Raw genomic sequence first — 13,602 nt, forward strand, 5'->3', positions numbered from 1 at the left:
GATTCTGTTGCTACTATCTGAGATTCTAGATGGAATGTTGCTAGTGGAGGAGTAGCCTAGTGGTTAGTGCAGTGGAACATAGAATGTTGGTACTATTTGAGATTCTACATGGACTGTTGCTATAGTGGAGGAGTGGCCTAGTGGTTAGAACACCGGTTTTGCAATCCAGAGGTGGCAGGTTCAAATCCCACTGCTGCTTCTTGTGGTCTTGGGCAAGCCACTTAACCCTCCATTACCTCAGGTACAAACTTAGATTGTGAGCCCTCCTGGGACAGAGAAATATCCAGAGTACCTGAATGTAACTCACCTTGAGCTACTACTGAAAAAGGTGTGAGCAAAATCTAAATAAATATGCACCAGCTAGGGCCTTTGGCTCCTCACAGGCAAGTAATCCTGTAGTGCCTTCCCTTCATACTGTCTGCTATAACTTTTTCCACTCCCGTATTTTTAGTGTAATAGGCCTACTCTGTGGAATAGCCTCCCCTCTGCTTTACAGCTTGAGGAGTGTAGGTGCGTGTGTTGGGCCTGCGCTGGGCCAGTTTTTACTGTGTCCGAAAAAAAGGGACTGTTTTAATGGGACAGGAAAAGGCTGTGCGGTAAAACTAGCACGCACCTAAAACTGGCCTGAGTCCTTAATGCTACCCATTGATCTAGCAGTAAGGGTTCACGTGCTACATATGCTGTGACCAGTTGGCACGCGCCAACTGGAAATGACACCCATGGGAGGAAATAAGTAAATCATCCAGTAATTATTGGCACGCCCCAAATCTAAAATTACCGCCGGGGGGGGGGGGGGGGGGGGGCATAGTAGCCTGGCAGTAGTCTAGTTTTGGCACATGCTGCACGCTCGTAGAGCCTAATGCACCTTTGTAAAAAGGCCCCCGTATTTTCTTTCCCTCTTTAATCTCCTTCATTTTTCCTTTTTTTGATGCTTCATCTCCCCCTGGCTTTAAAGTTTTCTCCTTTACTGCCTGTCTTTCCCATTCTGCCTCCCTTCTATTTAACTCAGTACCTCACTTGCACTTTACCACAAGCAGTCCGCCTATGGGGCAGGAAGCACTTTTCCTTCCCCTCCTCCTGTGGCCCCAGTATGACTTGGGAGCACAGTGGCTGGCAGAAGTGCTTCCAAAGCCTGACTGAAGTGTAGTGCTGGAGTGACACCATGGCTGTGACTAGAAATATCACACCCTTGCACTACTTTATGTATAGTGACAACACGGTGTTGGCAGTGGGGAGAGGAGGTTATTTGAGGCTGGGCTTTTTGTAGGGCAGACCAGCACAAGAGTTACCTGGAAAGGATAAAAGAAGGCCCTTTTCTGGCTCTTCACCTGTGCAGAATGGACTGACTTGATCTCCAGAGTGCAGGAAGAATATCATATTTCAATGACTCTTGTTTTGGTCGAATTCAAGGGGGTCACAAACGTACGGATCCCAGTTTTCCCAGCACTGCAGGCTGATTTGTGTCTCTGTGTTCATGCCTCGGTGTTGTGTGTTATTTTGTGCCCTCTCCTTTCCTGTAGGATATGTACTCCAAGAGATTCATCCCTGTGACTTCAATATCCCGCGTGTCCAACATTGGCGACCAGAAATTTGAGGTCATCACTTACAACAGGAATTTCGTCTTCCGAGCAGAGAGTGACTGTGAGTGAAGCCGGCTCCTTTTCCAAGCCTCAGGCTACGTTGGGGTGGGGAAGGCTGACATTTCCCCCCCCCCCCTTAATTTATTGGAAGTCATGAGGGAGTAACTGAAGGCAGTGGTAGTTCCATAGGTCCTGACTGAAGGCTGTCATGCTGAATGGAAACCTGTTGATGGCGCTAGAGTGGAAGGACAGGTGCAGTCCATGCAACAGCACTACCCTCACTTCCTTTGATCTTTTTCTATGAGAGCCACCAGAGTTGAGAGCTTTCATTCAACTGCAGCTGTTGGTGGTAGTTCTGAGCCATCCGCTGGTTTACCTGGGGTGAGCTGATGAGCACTGTGCCAAAGGGACAATCAATTGGTGGTGACTTCAAGCCCCTTCATACCAGTTCCCGGAGCTCCTCCTGAGTTCTTTCTCCTTGCATTTAGAGGGTAATTTTACAGTTATCTGTATTAGTGAAAACTATATGTGTGCCTGCGTTAGACAGAGTGCTTACGTGCTTCCGGGTTTGATTCCAGCTCAAATTCATTCATTTGTTTAATGTCTTATGGTTGAAGATTCTGCCAGCAGTGGTCAGCCAGTATCAGCACTGAGGATCTGGGTCATTGATGGCACCCAAAATTATGCAGGGATGGACAATATTCAATGCCTTACCCGCATAACTAACCGGGTAAAGCTTGGACTGTTATTTAAGCGGCTCCCAGTTAGCCAGAACTGAATATCGCCGGGGCCCGCACTGCTTGGGTAAGTGCTATTAAATTGTTTTGAATATCAGGCCCTTAGTTGCTATAGTAAAAATAACAATCTCTCAGCAGAAGGCGGGAATAAACTCCATTTCCTTGACTTCTCCCTCATGTCATACCATTTGTTGGGTATGTCGTTGGGTTCCTGAGTCAGTCAAGCCTTACCATAGTGGCAGATTTTCCAAGATCTGGGTGGTAGGGGTGGGAGCGTGGGGGTGGTATTACTCAGGTCTGGCTTGGTATATCAAGGTAGTAAAAGCCAAGAGAGAGAGAGATTTCTGTTAGTGTCCTCTTCAGCACCTCCATGGTCTTTGAATGCCTTCAGTAGGGCGCAGTGGGTCATTTTTCCAGTTCCGAAGGCATGGCAACCTGTCCCTTTTTTGACACACCGTTCTCTTTTCTTGCAGCGGATCGGAATAACTGGGTGAGAGTCTTGCAGCAGGTGGTTGAGGAGAAACGGTGTAAGGCATTAAACAGGCTCTCCATGATCCAGATGAGGGTCAACGGTATGGACACCGCTGAAAAGGAAGGGCCTCTGGAGCTAAGAGGTTACAAACCCAAACTCTATGTGGCAGTGGCTGGAGATAAAGTTTTCCTGCACAAGAGCATTGAGGTTAGTACATGTAGAGATGTTTCTTTCAATGATAGCTTTGCAAACATTGCCGAGACAAGACGCTCCCTGTTCCTGCTGCAGTTCTAATGAGGCCATCCTGTAGGTATATTGACCATGGTAAAAGAATGAAATTTGAAGGGTGAAGAGTGCTCTTACTGTTGGTTATTCCTGTTGATGTGTTTCTATCTTAACTTGGTCTTCACTGAGTGAAAAGAGCCTTGTGAAACTGGATGGGTAACTTTGTGCCGAGCAACAGGTTTTCCCTATGAAGGAGGTTGGCCAAACTTTAGAAGAGTTTTCTCTCTTTCCTTAGGTTGTAATAATGGAAGCTATAAGTTCAACCACATTGATTTAATTTCAACTTTTTTGTTTTTCAATGCTCTTTCTCTATCTGTGACCTTTGTCCCTTCAGGATTTTCGCCTGGGGATTGGCATAACTTTCATCGAGATGAATTTAGGCAACGTGAAGGATACAGACCGCAGGGCTTTTGACCTAACGACACCGTACAGGACCTTCAGGTGAGACCTGCTCTTGGATTAGAGACCTTTAGATTCATGCTTTAATCCTAGCTCAACATTTGCAATCTTCCTCTCTGCAGAGCATTCTGGGAACTAGAGCAGATGACAGGGTGACCAGCTGGACAAGCTGATCCTGTTCTCCCTTGCGCAAATCCTTCTAAAATGTAAAAATTGCGAGAAGGGTAAACTGTTTTTTAATCTTCCCGGATGGCAACTGCGATATTCTAAAAATGCATTTCTGTCAGTAGATTTACGAAAACTTTAGTGACAAATTGCTGATCTTGTACTGTTACTTCAGTATCAAGAAAATGAACTCGCGATCTGGAAGATGTGCTCGTAAATTTAATATTGGGATGGCATATATTCAACCACAGCACAAATTGATTTAATTCATCTTCATTATCTAATCATATCAGAAAAATGTCATCAATAAAGTGCTTCCAGATCGCTATTTTATTAATAAAAGGGGAATTATCAACCCATTTGTTTGCCAATTTGTTTATGACAGATTTTGAAATCGATGGGGACGAATGTAGCCCCCTGACACTTGTAAATACATAGTTTTCTGTAAGTGCAAGTTGAGCTAATTTCATAAAAAATTCAGAGGGAATCCTATCTCTTTGCTCCAATACTTCTGTTATCACTTTTAGAGCTTCTCGTTGTGGAACTGAGGTATTTAATCCAAGGTGACCAAAATCGGGATAGACTTAGCCAAGAAATTTTTCTCCTCAAGTGTATTAAAAAAATCTCTGATATAAGAGGGGCTAAAACACAAATGGTTAAAAGAAAATCCCCAAATATAACGATTCAAGGATTGAGCCCCTTGAGGAAAGGATAGGGTGACCTGGTGGTGACTGTAGTTTGTGAATTTTCAGCAGGGTATAAAACACCGGAACAACTGGATGTTTAAGATTCAAAAACTTAAATTCTCTCTTAGTTAATAAAACGGTCTCCAAACCTTGTGTTATCTTCAAAACCTGTAATTGCAATTTCTGAGGGCCAGATGCAGTAAACTTTACGAGCCCTTAACGAGCAAGTAGTAAGCCCTGGCATGCACTAAACACTTTTTTCCGACGACGGTAGCAGCTAACGAAAACGGAATGCAGATGAGCAAATCGTGTAGAAACCCTATTGTAATGAGATGCACTAACCTTTTCCGATTGCCTTAACGCTGGAAAATCTAATGACAGGTCTGTACCTCTCGTTGGGGCTGCGCGGGATTGGAAAAATTATTAAAATGTAAAAAAAAAAAAATTGGGGGGCAAAAACGGCCAAGTGCTCATCAGGAGCGTCCTTTCTTCACTGTATATTAAAAAAAAAATCAAACAGGCTCCGATGCTGTTTTGATAAATGTTCAATAAAGATTTCATACAACTTAAAAAAGTGGAAAAAAAAATCCGAGTGCTCGTCCTTTTTTTTTTTTTTTAACAAAACTATTACTTATGTCAGACGAGGGCTGGCCAGGGAGGGAAGTCCGGAGAGGCGATCAGCTGTTGTTGCCGGTGCAGCGCCTTCACACGGAGGTGAGAGGCGCTGTGAGGGCCCAGTGGCAGACGGAGGGTGGCGGCGATGACCTCAGGGGGGCAGCGGGGGCGGGGCCACAGGGGGCGGAGGATGGTGGGGAAGCTGTCATTTCAAGGAAGGAAGGAAGGGAGGGAGGGGGGCCGGGGCTGTGTAAAGTTGTGATTTCAATGCATGGGGGAGGGGGGAGCGGCGGCGGCGACCTCGGGCGGGGGGGTGGGGGTGCAAGGACGTCCATAAAGGACGTCCATAAAGGATGCTCCTGATGAGCACTTGGTCGTTTTTGCCCCCTCCCGATTTTATTTTTTACATTTTATAAGTTTTCCAAGCCCGCGCAGCCCCAACGAGAGGTACAGACCTCTCGTTAGATTTCCCAGCATTTTCCAGCGTTAGGGTAAGCGGAAAAGGTTAGTGCATCTCATTTCAATAGGGTTTCTACACAATTTGCTCATCTGCATTTCGTTTGCGTTAGCTGCTTCGTCGGGAAAAAAGTATTTAGTGCATGCCAGGGTTTACTACTTACTCATTAATGGCTCGTTAATGGCTCCTTATTGGCTGGTAAAGTTTAGTGCATCTGGCCCTCTGTGGGAGACAAGGCTGGCAGTTAAGATAGGCTCCCTGTGAGGAGGCAGCTGTTCACCTTTTAATTCAAATGACCCCTCCGCAGTCAGCAGCTTCAAACTCAACAGTTTATTTTTCAGCTTCAAACCACAGGAACATCCAGCTGTAAGAACTTTTCACCAAACAGTACAATCCTTAAGTAAATCTTCCTCTGGTATTTCCCCAGCGGAAGTCCTGTATTCTCCTCCTAATGGGGTATATGTTACAAGATACTCTTAAATAGAGTTATTTACATTTTATACGGCTCCAGTCTGTGCCTGTCCCCAAAGATAGCCTTCCAAAGGCTGTGCTCCTCACTATGCTTCAGGTGCAGACCCTCCTGGTCTGACCTCCACCCAGAGTGACCTTTGAGTTGGCTCACACTGGCTATGGGATGGCCACTCCCTGGCTCCTATCCCGCACTCCTGGGCTGGGTCTCTCCATTGCCCACTCAGAGCTATTTTCCTAACAACTCTCCGTATATTTAGCTGATGGATTCCCTTCTTTTTAATGGGCTCCTCCTTCTCCTTCTTCGGGTCGCTTACAGGCAACCAAAGACCCACAGCAACAAAAACAGAAAACCAAACCAAAGACTCAAAAGAAAGACTCCCCCTCACAGGGCATATGCTTAACTTTATTTCCTCCTAGTCTTGTCCCCCCCTTGTCACTCTTCAGTCTCTCAGCACTATCTCTCTGCATTTCATATAAGTACATAAGCACCGCCATACTGGGAAAAGACCAAGGGTCCATCAAGCCCAGCATCCTGTCTCTGACAGCAGTTAATCCAGGCTTCAAGAACCTGGCAACCCCCCCACCAAAAAAAAAAAAATTTATAATGTTCAATGGACTTTTCCTTCAGGAATCTGTCCAAACCCCCTTTAAACTCCGTAAGGCCAGCTGATGTCACTACATTCTCCGGCAACGAGTTCCAGAGTCCAACTACATGCTGAGTAAAGAAAAACTTTCTCCTATTTGTTTTAAATCTACCATATTCTAGCTTCATCTTGTGTCCCCTGGAGCAGTGCTTAAGTGTAGGCCTGTCCTTGAAGGTCCTGTGCTGGTGCTGAATTCTCTTGCATTTTCAGTTCTAGGAGGAGGCATTGGCAGCAGCAGCAGATCCAGTAGAAAAAAGGGAAGAGGGGGAGATGCTGGACACTGGATACAGGGAAAGGGGGAGTAAGGAGGGGAAGGGGAGTTGCTAGACTGTGGAAGGAGTAGGGTGGGAAAAGATAGATTCTGGATTTTTTGGGGGGTAGGGAAAGGGAAGGGGAGATGCTGGACTGTTGGGGAATAGGGAAAGGTGAGATGGGAGATGCTGGACTGTTGCGGGTTAGGGAAAGGGGAGATGGGATATGCTAGACTGTTGGGGAATAGGGAAAGTTGAGATGGGAGATGCTGGACTGTTGGGGAATAGGGAAAGTTGAGATGGGAGATGCTGGACTGTTGAGGAATAGGGAAAGGGGAGATGGGAGATGCTGGACTGTTGCGGGTTAGGGAAAGGGGAGATGGGATATGCTAGACTGTTGGGGAATAGGGAAAGTTGAGATGGGAGATGCTGGACTGTTGGGGAATAGGGAAAGTTGAGATGGGAGATGCTGGACTGTTGCGGGTTAGGGAAAGGGGAGATGGGAGATGCTAGACTGTTGGGGAATAGGGAAAGGGGAGATGGGAGATGCTGGACTGTTGCGGGTTAGGGAAAGGGGAGATGGGAGATGCTAGACTGTTGCGGGTTAGGGAAAGGGGAGATGGGAGATGCTAGACTGTTGGGGAATAGGGAAAGGGGAGATGGGAGATGCTGGACTGTTGCGGGTTAGGGAAAGGGGAGATGGGAGATGCTAGACTGTTGGGGAATAGGGAAAGGTGAGATGGGAGATGCTAGACTGTTGGGGAATAGGGAAAGTTGAGATGGGAGATGCTGGACTGTTGGGGAATAGGGAAAGGGGAGATGGGAGATGCTGGACTGTTGGGGAATAGGGAAAGTTGAGATGGGAGATGCTAGACTGTTGGGGAATAGGGAAAGGGGAGATGGGAGATGCTGGACTGTTGCGGGTTAGGGAAAGGGGAGATGGGAGATGCTAGACTGTTGGGGAATAGGGAAAGGTGAGATGGGAGATGCTAGACTGTTGGGGAATAGGGAAAGTTGAGATGGGAGATGCTGGACTGTTGGGGAATAGGGAAAGGGGAGATGGGAGATGCTGGACTGTTGGGGAATAGGGAAAGTTGAGATGGGAGATGCTGGACTCTTGGGGAATAGGGAAAGGGGAGATGGGAGATGCTGGACTGTTGCGGGTTAGGGAAAGGGGAGATGGGAGATGCTAGACTGTTGGGGAATAGGGAAAGGTGAGATGGGAGATGCTGGACTGTTGGGAGAAGGGTAGGGAAGAGAAAGGGAGATGCTGGGTTATAAGGGGAAGGGATGGTGTAAGGCTTTGAGCTGCCCTGGGATAGTGGGGAAGCGCATGGCTGAATGTTCACCTAGGCCGTTAGATACCCTTGGTCAGTCCTGAGTGTGTGGCTAGCTTTGGCGCATTAAAGGCTTCTTCAGGTGGAAAGTGCATGCTGCTGTGGGAGCCGTTATCTCCATGAGTTATTCTTTCTCCCAGTTTTTTGGCAGAGTCGGACGCTGAGAAGGAGGAGTGGGTGACGGCCATGCAGCAATCCATTGCAGAGGCACTGTCCAACACCGAGGTGGCTGAAAAGATATGGTCAGTGGAATCGAACAGATTCTGTGCGGACTGCAACTCCCCCAAGCCAGACTGGGCTTCTGTCAACCTGTGCGTGATCTTCTGCAAGAGATGTGCAGGTAATGAATCATTTGTCTGTGTCTCTTGGCAGGAGGATTTGGATATGGTTAGCTGGCAGAGATGTCTGCTGAATTGGAGTAATTCACACTCATTAGGTGATTTTAGGATGCGATTTACTAAGTATTTTTTCCTTAGATACAGAATGGGAGAAAAGCCTCAGTAAATCGGGGCCTTAGAACTGACAGGGACTCCTCCCAATGACTGAGCAGTGCCTCTTTTCCTGGATACTGGCAAGTGTTGCCTATGTTACATGCTTTCCTTAGCTCTGCAAAGAATCTCGCGTACAGCACAATACAAGACACCAGTTCACTCTCAACCATCATACCCAGACACCAGCTCACCCTCAGACACTGTCAACTAGATGCCAGCTCACCCTCAGACATCTTCAGAGCAGACACCAAGAGGGGCATAATCGAACGGGGACAACCACGGGGAGTGGAGGAGTGGCCTAGTGGTTAGGGTGGTGGACTTTGGTCCTGGGGAACTGAGGAAGTGAGTTTGATTCCCACTTCAAGCACAGGTAGCTCCTTGTGACTCTGGGCAAGTCACTTAACCCTCCATTGCCCCATGTAAGCCGCATTGAGCCTGCCATGAGTGGGAAAGTGCAGGGTACAAATGTAACAAAAATAAAATAGATACTATTGGAGATTCTACATGGAATGTTGCTATTCCACTAGCAACATTCCATGTAGAAGGCTGCGCAGGCTTCTGTGAGTCTGACAGACTCACAGAAGCAGAAGCCTGCGCGGCCACATTGGTGATCTGCAAGGGCCGACTTCTACATGGAATGTTGCTAGTGGAATAGCAACATTCCATGTAGAATCTCAAATAGTAGCAACAGTGGAGGAGTGGCCTAGTGGTTAGGGTGGTGGACTTTGGTCCTGGGGAACTGATGAACTGAGTTCGATTCCCACTTCAGGCAGCTCCTTGTGACTCTGGGCAAGTCACTTAACCCTCCATTGCCCCATGTAAGCCACATTGAGCCTGCCATAAGTGGGAAAGTGTGGGGTACAAATGTAATAAAAATAAAATCTCTAAGGGCGCCCATCTAAGGACGTCCTGGTGAAGGGGCGGGGAAACCCGTATTATCAAAACAAGATGGGCGTCCATCTTTCATTTCGATAATACGGTTGGGGACACTCAAATCTCAACATTTAGGTTGACCTTAGAAATGGTCGACCTAAATGTTGAGATGGTCAACCTTAGAGATGGTTGTCCCCGGTTTTCGGCCATAATGGAAACCGAGGACGCCCATCCAAAAAATGACCAAATCCAATGTCCCTTTGACATGCCAGGACACCAACCGGGCACCCTAGGGGGCACTGCAGTGGACTTCACAAATTGCTCCCAGGTGCATAGCTCCCTTACCTTGGGTGCTGAGCCCCCCCCAAAACCCACTCCCCACAACTGTACACCACTACCATAGCCCTAAGGGGTGAAGGGGGTCACCTACATATGGGTACAGTGGGTTTTGGAGGGCTCACATTTACCACCACAAGTGTAACAGGTAGGGGGGATGGGCCTATGTCTGCTTGCCTGAAGTCCACTGCACCCACTAAAAACTGCTCCAGGGACCTGCATACTGCTGTGATGGAGCTGGGTATGACATTTGAGGCTGGCAAAAAAAAAATTTTAAACTTTTTTTTTAGGGTCGGAGGGGGTTGGTGACCACTGGGGGAGTAAGGGGAGGTAATCCCCGATTCCCTCTGGTGGTCATCTGGTCAGTTCGGGCACCTTTTCACGGCTTGGTCGCAAGAAAAAAATGGACCAAGTAAAGTTGGCCAAGTGTTCGTCAGGGACGCCCTTCTTTTTTCCATTATCGGCCGAGGATGCCCATCTCCTAATCACGCCCCAGTCCCACCTTCGCTACGGTGCCGACTCGCCCCCGTGAACTTGGGTCGTCCCTGCGATGGGAAGCAGTTGAGGACACCCAAAATCAGCTTTCGATTATGCCGATTTGAGCGACCCTGAGAGAAGGACGCCGTCTCCTGATTTGTGTCGAAAGATAGGCGCCCTTCTCTTTCGAAAATAAGCCTGCAAGTCTACCTTGTAAGCCACATTGAGCCTGCAAAGAGGTGGGAAAATGGGGGATACAAATGCTATAAATAAATAAATAAATAAATAAATACCTTAGTCACTCCGCACTCACCCATGCACCAAGGCTGTGGGCTCCCTGACGCAGACTGAGAAACCCGATGGTATGTCCGTTACTCTACAGAGTTTTCAAGGAGCTGTTCAGTGCTTCAAATCAGATTTAAGACAAGTTATATTACAAACATTTTGCTTTACGGTTGTTAACTTCCACCACTTATATTATGAAATGTTGACGGTGAGCTAATTTTGTCCTTGATGGTATCGGTTCCTTTTCACCTTTTTTAATGGTCCATTGCATTTATTTTTCTATTTTTCCCTTTATAAACTAGACATAGTTTATCCACATATTTTAAGGTGATCTTTTATAAAATTGTTCAGTAGCACAGAACAGTGAGAAAAGTCCTTTGGGGGTCTTCTGCAGCCCTTTAATTCTGGGATGAGAATTCTGTCTGGGATTCCTGTACCACAGAGGCCATCACGTTATCTCTTCTTCTTCTGATTGCTGAAGAGTCCAGGAGCTCTCTGTGAGCCGGAAGCAGCCCCCATGACTAAGGGCTGGCTTAACCATCAGACCAAGTGAGGCTGGCCTAAGGTGCCGGCAATTAAGGGTGCTAAAATACCCAGCCTTTGACCTGACCTGCTCTACAGGTTGTCTCCCCCCCCCAATGGTACGGCACTGCTCCCTCACCTCTCTCACCCCCTGCAGTCCTGTAAAGGTTACGTCAGTCTCTGACATCAGCAGCAGGTATGACAGACTGCCTTTGGCCAGCCTCTGTTCTTCCCTCTGCCGTTTCCTGCCTGCTTTGGCTCAATTACCAGTGGACAGGATGTTATCCTGCTGTTGTTGCCACCACCAGCAACCAACATAAGCTTTACAGGACTACGGGGGAGTGAGAGGTGAGGCAGCAGTGACAGACCTGTGGGGAGGGGGGACAAATGCCAGCCCAAGGGAGGGAGAAATGCCAAACCCACAGGGAAGAGGGAGGGATGGAGGGGGTGGCAAAAGCGATGCAACGGGGGAGGGGCGCTTCCAAAGCAACTTGGGCCAGCCCTGACACGACTATATTCATTTCACTTCTATTATTATTATTATTTTATTTTTTTTGTGAAACCTCAGGAGAGCACAGAGGTCTGGGTCCGAGTGTGAGCAAAGTGCGGAGTCTCAAGATGGACAGAAAGGTCTGGACTGAAGAACTCATTCAGGTACTGCCTCAGGCTGACCGGATTTTGCTAACTTGAGTATTTAGGTGCAATGTGTTCCCTTTTTTCTCAACCACTGCATTATGCTATAGAGGTAAAATGGAATTCAAGGAGCAGGTTCAGGGATGGATTAAGAACATTTGATCCTTAGGTGGTATCCAAACCGTGGACCCCCCTCCTTCTCCTCAAAGAAATGAGTATAACAGGATTCATACTGTTAGTTTGATCCTTCATGAGACCCATCTGGGCTTGGGCTTGGGCTTAGCAACAGCCCCATCTGCCTGTCATCTGTCCACCCCCCCCAACACACATAGTTTAATTCATCACTGCTCAAATCAAAGATGTTGCAGTGATGTCTGAGCAGTATTGGGGCAGTCTAAGAGCAGGAGGTGGAAGTGTGGGGCTCTCCTTTTGTGAAACTGTACCAGCAGCTCATACACTAGGGAGCATGCAATGAAGCTACAAAGTAGTAAATTTAAAATAAATCAGAGAAAATATTTCATCACTCAACGTGTAATTAAACTCTGGAATTCATTGCCAGAGAATGTAGTAAAAGCGGTTAGCTTAGCAGGGTTTAAAAAAAAAGGTTTGGATGGCTTCCTAAAAGAAAAGTCCACAGACCATTATTAAAATGGACTTGGGGAAAATCCACTGCTTATTTCTAGGATAAACAGTATAAAATGTAGTGTACTGTTTTGGGATCTTGCCAGGCACTTGTAACCTGGATTGGCCACTTTTGGAAACATGATGCTGGGCTTGCTGGACTTTGGTCTGTCCCAGTATGGCAATACTCATGTACTTAAGTGCTTGCAGAAACAGGGAAATTTCTGATCACGCACCAGGTTGCCTCTCATTTAGTACTTTTAACTATTGATCTGTTCATGGAAGGAGGAAGGGGGAGGTCAGCCCACTCCCCATGAATGTAAGGCTGTTTGTCGCATAAACAAGTTTTGAAAGTGCAACCCCCAGAAGTGAGACGCTGCCACAGTTGGACAGGAGTAAGAGCACAGGACATGTTTTTAGCTCATCCTTGGACTATTTTTGTGGTTGCTGGCAAACTTCATCTTGAAATTCCTTGGTCTGGCTTCCATTTCTCAGCTTCTTCCCAGATGTTTTCCCTCAGAAAGAGGCTAGAGGAGGAGGGGAAATGAGATATGAGGGCTGGGGTAAGAAGAGAGGATTCGGAACTGTTTGGAGGTACGGTGCTTCTCTATAGGAAGCAGTGGCGTTCCTAGGCTGGCTGACACCCGGGGCGGATCGCCGATAAGCCCCCCCCCCCCGGGTGCAGTGCCCCCCCCCCCAGCGAAATTACACCCCTCACCCGGGTGCAGCGCGACCCTCCCCGGGTGCATTTGTACCTGCTGGGGGGGTGCCGGGCGCCTGTCGGCTCCGAGTCCGCTCATTCCCTGCTGCTTCCTCTGCCCCGGAACAGGAAGTAACCTGTTCCGCGCAGAGGGAGCAGCAGGGAGGGAACGAGCGGACTCGGAGCCAACAAGCCGGGGCGGACCGCCCCCACTGCCCCCCCCCCTTGGTACGCCACTGACAGGAAGTCTTTGGCTTGCAGTGTGGATTCATCTTATCTGTACAAAGATCTCAGCCCTCACATATTAGTTGGTTACCAGGCTTTAAGAGGGTAGCTTTATAACAGGGTGCCTAGGTTAGTTGGGCAAGAAGGCACATGTGTTTAGCTGTTTTATAAATACACTTAAGTGCCTATGGAGCTTATTTTCAAAAGAGAAAAACATCCAAAAGGTGGCATAAATTTGCATTTGGATGTTTTTCTCACAAAAATTTCCAAATTGGTATTTTCAAAACCAATTTTTAGATGTTTTTGTATGAAGTCATGAATAGATGATGTGACCAGTAGT

General features: G+C 47.4%; 1 protein-coding gene across 3 annotated transcripts in view; it reads left to right on the plus strand.

Moving 5' to 3' along the window:
- Nucleotides 1-13,602, plus strand: part of ARAP1 (ArfGAP with RhoGAP domain, ankyrin repeat and PH domain 1) — a 319,552-nt gene that overhangs the window by 175,471 nt on the left and 130,479 nt on the right. For all 3 annotated transcript variants that reach the window (XM_030199983.1, XM_030199984.1, XM_030199985.1), the window contains 5 exons: nucleotides 1,521-1,641; nucleotides 2,791-2,996; nucleotides 3,409-3,515; nucleotides 8,240-8,439; nucleotides 11,652-11,737. In XM_030199983.1, the coding sequence (XP_030055843.1) occupies nucleotides 1,521-1,641; nucleotides 2,791-2,996; nucleotides 3,409-3,515; nucleotides 8,240-8,439; nucleotides 11,652-11,737 (720 nt within the window). The remainder of the gene's footprint in view (nucleotides 1-1,520; nucleotides 1,642-2,790; nucleotides 2,997-3,408; nucleotides 3,516-8,239; nucleotides 8,440-11,651; nucleotides 11,738-13,602) is intronic.

This window comes from Microcaecilia unicolor, chromosome 4, assembly GCF_901765095.1.
Source record: "Microcaecilia unicolor chromosome 4, aMicUni1.1, whole genome shotgun sequence".
In the NCBI taxonomy this organism is placed as follows: Eukaryota; Metazoa; Chordata; class Amphibia; order Gymnophiona; family Siphonopidae; genus Microcaecilia; species Microcaecilia unicolor.